Below are 7,173 nucleotides of genomic sequence, written 5' to 3'. Positions count from 1 at the left end.
AACAAAGAAAGAATGGCGATTTATTAGTAGACCAATATATCTTGCTGAAAGAAGCTTTTCATTAGATCATTTGAAAATTGTTTGTATTCATGATATAATGGTGGTTCTTTCTAATCTTTTGTTTGATAAATAATTACTTGAATGGGGGCCTAAAGTTCAGAACTTCTAATCAGTCATGGCTTTAATTAATCTAGCCAGCATGAGAAAGGAAACGTCATTTCTAGATGATTTGTTGTTGTCTTTGTGTACAGTTTGAAGGTATGTGAAGCAGCAAGCTTATTTGAATCCAAATAGCTGCACGGTATGTTTTAGTTATTTGAGCGTTTTCCCTTCTGTGAAGGAGAAACTCCTGGGGGAAATACATTCTGTAAAATAGGGTCGAAGTTAAAGATGCACGTCACAGTCTGCAGACAAAGTCATTCGTCTCCCCCATAGATTCCTCACCTGTCGAAGGGCTGCAAAAAGAATGCCGCTGACCCCTTCCCTCTGTGTTTTCTCAGGTGCCGGGACGGATACGTAGGAAGCAGGTGCCAGTTCCGTGACCCGTGCACCACCTCGCCGTGCATGAACGGCGGCGCGTGTCGCGCCGTGTCCAAGGGCAACACGGTGGACTTCAACTGCACCTGCAGACTGGGCTACACCGACCGCCGCTGTGCCTGACGCCCCTCAACAACGCCCTGCATCAGGCTCGCCGTGTCGCAACGGAGGCACCTGCGAGCTGGAGAGTCTCAAGACCTACAAGTGCCGCTGCCCACCTGGATGGTCAGGTAACGAGACTACGACTGACGATGTCTTTGCCTAACGTGTCTCCTCTTAAATCAGAAGAAACCCTGACCAAATAAAAGCCGAGTGCAGCCTATACTGGAACACCTTTTCTCCGTGCCCTCAGGTAAACTGTGCCAACAAGCCGACCCCTGCGCCTCCAACCCGTGCGCCAACGGCGGGCCAGTGCTCCGCCATCGAGTCCCACTACATCTGCACCTGCACGGCCTTCTTCTCCGGAAAGACCTGCAAACAGGACGTCAACGAGTGCGACGCGAGCCAGTCGCCCTGCAAGAACGGCGGGGCGTGCGTCAACGAGGTCGGCGGCTACCGGTGCCAGTGTCCGCAGGAGTACACGGGGAAGCACTGCGGAGAGCCGCTACCTGCCCTGCAACCCGTCGCCCTGCCATAACGGAGGCACCTGCATCCAGAAGGGAGAGACCAGCTACGAGTGCTCCTGTGTGCCAGGTAGGGAGGTGACACTTCGAGGTGTTTCGTCGCTCTAAGGCGTGGTCACACCACCGTTTACGTCCGTATTACTACAACGCCACCACCGTTGTGCCATCCGCTTTTATTTAAGCTCCTCTGTCAGAGTATGAAATGCTCCACGAAAAGGGGAAATAGTTCGCGGATGGTTCTGAAACATGAATCAATGGTACAGCACGTGTGTAGCGTGTTAGCAGTTAGCTTAGTCGTCTGCCAGCCGGCCCTGCAAGTCGCTGCTACGTCATCAAACCTCTAGACCAGGGGTCGGGAACCTTTTTGACTGGGGAGAGCCATAAAGGCCAAATATTTCGAAATATATTTCATTGAGAGCCATATAGTATTTTAACGTATAATAAATTAAATATGTTTTACTTTTAATGCAACTTCTGGTGCTGCATGGTTTTGCTGATGGCCCTTGTAGTCTGGTTCCGCTGGATATTTCGATGCAAATGAAGCATGGTGCGTATCGAAGTGCCGCTTTATATTTGACCGTTTCATCGATGCAATTTTATCATTGCATATTAGGCATACCGCAGATCCTGCTCTGATCACAAATGCAAATTCCTCTGTCCACGCAGCCCGGAATGCACGGTAATCATCGTCTTTTTTTCTTTTCGCCATCTTTTCCGTTACAAGGGTTGAAGCGGATAAACTAGTTGGCTATCTGATAAAGTAGATTTCTTCACCTTTACAATGAACCCAGACTTGCTCGCGAGCCATTGGTTCCCTACCCGACCCACGGGTGACCCGTGACCCTTGAAATTTATCTTCAAAACTAATTATCTTCAAAACTAATTTCTGTTTACTTTAAAATGACACAGTATTATTAAGAAATATCACAAGTATTTAAAATCGGTTCCAAACAGATTTTTTTTTTTTTCAACTCAAAATTGTCTGGGAGCCATATGCCGTCACCGGAAGAGCCATATATGGCTCGCGAGCCATAGGTTCCCGACCGCTGCTCTAGACCCAAATTTTCAGTCGAGATGGGAGGATGACTTCCTCTGTGTCTTTTACGTTGTCTATCGGTAATCTGTAAGATGACGTGATCCTCTTGGTTTTAAAGCCAGGCTGTCTCTCAGGTTGAATTTAAATGTCACTGCCTGCGAGTTGCTGCTTTCGGGGATGATGTCATCTAAGGCGGGGGTGTTCCTGCGGGTATGTGTGTGTGTGTGTGTGTGTGTGTGTGTGTGTGTGTGTGTGTGTGTGTTTCTGCTTCGGTGTGTCCAGTGTGTGAACAAGGCAGAGCAGGAAGACGTCGCGGCTTATCATAAGGAAATGGTCAAAGGACAACATCCTTTTCACACAGCAGAGTGGAGCAAAGCTTGCTGGGACTTCAGCCGTGCCCACTACCTCATCACCGTCGCGCAGAATAACTTCACCTTGTTTTTGTTTGTTGACCACTGCGTCCATAACGAGCTGTTCCTTGAAACATGTTCCTTGAAAATCCTTTTGTGTTTCTTTTTTTACCCTTGAAAACATCTTAATATAAACTCAACATCCTCTCTAAAGGTAAACTTTGGAGATGTAGTGAAACTAGCATCATGGAGCAGCGTTTTTAGTTTTTTTTGAGTGGGTAGACAAGGGAGTGGATTTTCACATCTCACTCCCTCAAAAAGAAAAATATGTTTATTCATATTCGTTTTTTCCTTTCCCGTCCCAGTCACACGATAAATAGCGAAGTTGACCCACAAGATTTACAATAAAATGTCTAATGCACAGCGTGGACCAGAGCACTGCGGTGATACTCGATACACATTCATGCCAAAGGTTTTACGCTCATCAACAGATGGTAGTAACATACCAAGAAAGCAAGAAATGCATCAGCAAAATGCGGGCAAGAAGAAGACTCTAAGATAGCAAACTGCATGAAAAAATACAGGTTTGTAAATGTTTTATTATAAAAAAATAAGTATTTGAGGCCTAACATGTTTACTATTTAGAGGAAATCTCCACAGGATGCCTCTTTCATAATAAGTAGGTAGGTTTTTAACCAACAAATGTTCAAACGAAATAATAACGTGATCATTTTATTTTTATTCATTTCGACACACACAACAAAGAGCATCTTCGGTGTGAAGCAGCAACGAACGATGTAATGGAGTTACATGAATACATTATGAAATCTTGTCACGTCCTCAACGACGCACCGATGTGACTTTTTCAGAAATAATTAGTTTTCTAATTAGACGATGCACGCGTTTCAGATAACGCTCAGGAAACATTGTGGAGTTCGTCGTGAAGACTTGTGGCAGTGGAAGCGATGACTTGTACTGCTTTTGATTTGAGGATACAGCTGCCTTCTCTCTTTGGGAGGGAAAAAAGACAGTTGACCACATTTAACTGTAGAGTTAGTTTCACTCTCTTGTTTGGAGGAGAAATGAGTACCTGAAAATCTGAAGCCCCCGCCCCCCGCCCCCCCAGCAGGAGCATTTTAATCATATTTCACTCTTTGTTTCAGGTTTTACCGGAAAAATTTGCAACCATAACATCGATGACTGTCCAGGTCATCAGTGTGAGAATGGAGGGACATGTGTCGATGGAGTCAACACCTACAACTGCCAGTGCAAACCAGAGTTTACAGGTTTGTAAAGCCGTGATCCAGTGCAGAAGCTATTATCCCTTTAATCAGATTAAAGTAACTTTATATGACGGAGTGAACTGGGAGGCTCAGAAGAGGAGCGTTTTCGGGATACAAACCGCCTTTTAATCCTCCTCCCCCCCCCCCGCAGGTCAGCTCTGCACAGAGGACGTCGACGAGTGCCAGCTGATGCCCAACGCCTGCCAAAATGGCGGCACGTGCCACAACACCCCACGGCAGCTACCAGTGCGTGTGCGTGAACGGCTGGACCGGCGACGACTGCAGCGAGAACATCGACGACTGCGCCAGCGCCGCGTGCCACCACGGGTCCAACTGTCACGACCGCGTCGCTTCCTTCTTCTGCGAATGCCCCCATGGCCGCACAGGTAGCTACACGTTTCCTTTGTAATTTACAGAGACAGGAAGTGGTTTTACTAGGTTCGATTTAAAAATACGAAGAAATACATTTTTTTAAATCATTTTGTTACGTAGGTGCACAATACGACTGGGGATGTGATCTAAAAGGGTTAAAAAGGCGCTTTTCATAGTTCTTTCTTGGGGGGGGGGGGGGTGAAGGATACAGGAAGCAACAGGTTAAAATGAAATGCAGTGAAGTCGACTCCGGTGCTCTAATTGGACATTCATAGATGCTGATGTTTGGTTTCTCCTGTGGTTTTTGAGTCCTAAAATGCAACGCCGACACGTTACATAATTTCTCTACATCCTTTTTCTTCCCCAAATGAAATTTCAATATCTAGCCACGAATGATGTGCTGTTTCAGAGTAAACACCTTTTGTGCCTTGTGTACTTATAGTCGTACATCATTTGAATCCTGTGTTGTGCTCCAGGACTGCTGTGCCAGCTGGACGACGCCCTGCATCAGCAACCCTTGTCAGAAAGGCTCCAACTGTGACACCAACCCCGTCAGCGGAAATCACTTCTGCACCTGCCCGTCAGGATACGTCGGAGCCTCCTGCGATCAGGACGTCGACGAGTGCGCACTGGGTAAAAGTCACACTGTTTCAGCCTGAAAACAATCGCTAAACCTCCTAAAATCATGTCATTGTCACGTCTTATCGGTCTAATTTGCTCCGTGTACATACATGACGACGGCCCCGTTTCGGTAAAGCTAAGAGTATGAATGTGTTTAAACAGGGTCCAACCCGTGTGAGCACGCGGGGAAGTGCATCAACACCAAGGGTTCGTTCCAGTGTAAGTGCCAGCGGGGCTACGTGGGGCCGCGCTGCGAGCTGGACATCAACGAGTGCATGTCGAACCCGTGTATGAACGAGGCCACCTGCCTGGACCAAATAGGAGACTTCCACTGCATCTGCATGCCAGGTGAGTTGGTAGAAAAAAAATACTGACGCTGACTGGCTCTTAAAATGACATTAGCACATTTCAACTAGTTGTTAGGATTCATATTAATGACTCATTGCAGTGAATCAAGGCTTACAAACAAGTCACATGGTCTCAAAATCCAGTCATTAATCCATTAACGAAGAGAAAATCATTGAGAGGATTTGTCGATGTTCTCAGTTTTACATCATTCATAATTATAAACCTTTTTGAACTGTCGGTCAGATAAAATGAGCCATTTGAAGGTGTCGCTTTGGGCTCTCTTACAACTGTCTGCTACTGTATCAACTTAAATGATCCATCCATTAATCTCGAATATAGAGCTGAAACGATTCGTTGATTAATTGATCAGTAAATAACTGGTTACTATTTTAATAATCGATGAGGAATTAGCTGCTTTTCTTTGTCTTTTGGGAGACTTTAGGTCTTTAGGTGTTGGACTGTTTGTTGGACACAACGAGCAATGCGACCTTAAACTTTACATATATTTTTGAGAAAATAATTGCAGCCCTACTCTATTCATATAGCCTCTGTGTATCATTTAACGCTGTTACAGCAGTATATATATATATATATATATATATATATATATATATATATATATTATATATATATATATATATATATATATATATAATATACTGTATATATAACAGCAGTGTGAAAATGCCTCTCTGTGTCTAACCAATCCATCTCCCTCCTGGTCCTCCCTTGCTAATTGGCCAGGTTACGAGGGGGAGTTCTGCGAGATCGATACGGACGAGTGCGCCCACAGCCCCTGCCTGAACAACGGCAACTGTATCGACAAGATCAACGCCTGCCACTGCCAGTGCCCCACAGGTGAGGCTGCCGCGCTGCTGCAGAGGAGGGAGGGGGAGAGGGAGGGGAGGGGGGGGGGGGGGGGGGCCAGGGGGCACAGAGGTCGATCTCTCTCTCTCTCCCTCACTACCTTACTGTCTCTCTCTCTTTTTCACTCAAACACAAACACACGCACACAAACACCTTCCTGGACGGGCACTAATCCCAGCCCTGAGGCAGGCTTTCACAGGCCCGGGTAGCCAGGAACGAAGGGGGGGGGGGGGGGATCTATAGGGAAAGGCTTGAGGAAGTTTGAACTTTTGAAACAAGTTTTTTTATCCCTTTTACAAAGTCTGATGAGTGAGCAGAAACGTGTGGCTCTAAACAAGCGTTTGATTGTGACCGGGGCTAATAATAGCAGGCAGAGCTGGTGCTGTAAAATGGCATTTTCGCCGTCGTAATGGCGAATGAGGGAGCCGTTAGTTGCCAGTTTTTTTTTTTTTTGTTCTTTTTGTACCAGGAATGCCATTGGAGTTACACTATTTGGAGAAGAGGTATTGATGTTTTGTTCAGGGTGGAAGGAATGCAACTATTGAATCTCGGATAGAGAGGCGAGAAGAAAGCGAAGGAACGATCCTCAAAAGTGTTTTTTTTCATCTTTCATTGGGATCATTGAGGTGGAAGTGATTTTTTTTTTTTTTTTTCTCCATTCGTTGTTTTCGAGGAGGAAAATAGAGAGGCTCTGAGTCGGGTGGATCAAAGGCGGCCTGGGTGGAGTGAGGCAGGATTCCTCCTGTTGAGAGGAAAAAAGAAAGGAAGAAAGAGAGACACCCCAACAAGGAAGCTTTAGAGGAAGCTTTAGAATTGATAGAGGGGGTACAAGAGTGAACACAGGAGCTTAACGCCTAAGAAAAACTGTGTGTGACAGTGAGCGAGGGTTATGTGAGGAAGCAGCATAAAGTGGTGGTGGCGGGTGAAAGTGTTGTTTTGGGAGGGTAGATGGGGGGGGGGGGGGGGGGGGGGGGGGGGGTGAGGGGGGTGCTGAGAGGCACAGACCGTTATGCTGAAGCAGGAAGGGAGGGGTAAAGAAGGGGAAGGGGTCTTAACCGCCCTGCTTGAGATGTAAATTTGTCCCCGTTGCGAGCCAGGCCCGAGGCGAGGGTCCCTCTTATTATTTCTGTACATGG

At 46.3% G+C, this 7,173-nt stretch overlaps 1 protein-coding gene across 1 annotated transcript in view; it reads left to right on the top strand.

Annotated features, from left to right (window-relative positions):
• Nucleotides 1–7,173, top strand: part of notch1b (notch receptor 1b) — a 35,433-nt gene that overhangs the window by 7,148 nt on the left and 21,112 nt on the right. Inside the window, 13 exon segments of the mRNA XM_068720713.1 lie at nt 501–648; nt 651–677; nt 680–767; nt 890–942; nt 944–1,132; nt 1,134–1,230; nt 3,710–3,832; nt 3,981–4,060; nt 4,062–4,215; nt 4,678–4,703; nt 4,705–4,834; nt 4,985–5,170; nt 5,915–6,028. Coding sequence (XP_068576814.1) covers nt 501–648; nt 651–677; nt 680–767; nt 890–942; nt 944–1,132; nt 1,134–1,230; nt 3,710–3,832; nt 3,981–4,060; nt 4,062–4,215; nt 4,678–4,703; nt 4,705–4,834; nt 4,985–5,170; nt 5,915–6,028 — 1,415 coding nt within the window.

Source organism: Cebidichthys violaceus, unplaced genomic scaffold (genome assembly GCF_023349555.1).
Source record: "Cebidichthys violaceus isolate CVI_PGR_0920_01 unplaced genomic scaffold, fCebVio1.0.p SCAF_26, whole genome shotgun sequence".
Lineage (NCBI taxonomy): Eukaryota > Metazoa > Chordata > Actinopteri > Perciformes > Stichaeidae > Cebidichthys > Cebidichthys violaceus.
The sequence above is the reverse complement of the archived record's forward strand: the minus strand, read 5'-3'. Positions and strand labels throughout refer to the sequence as shown.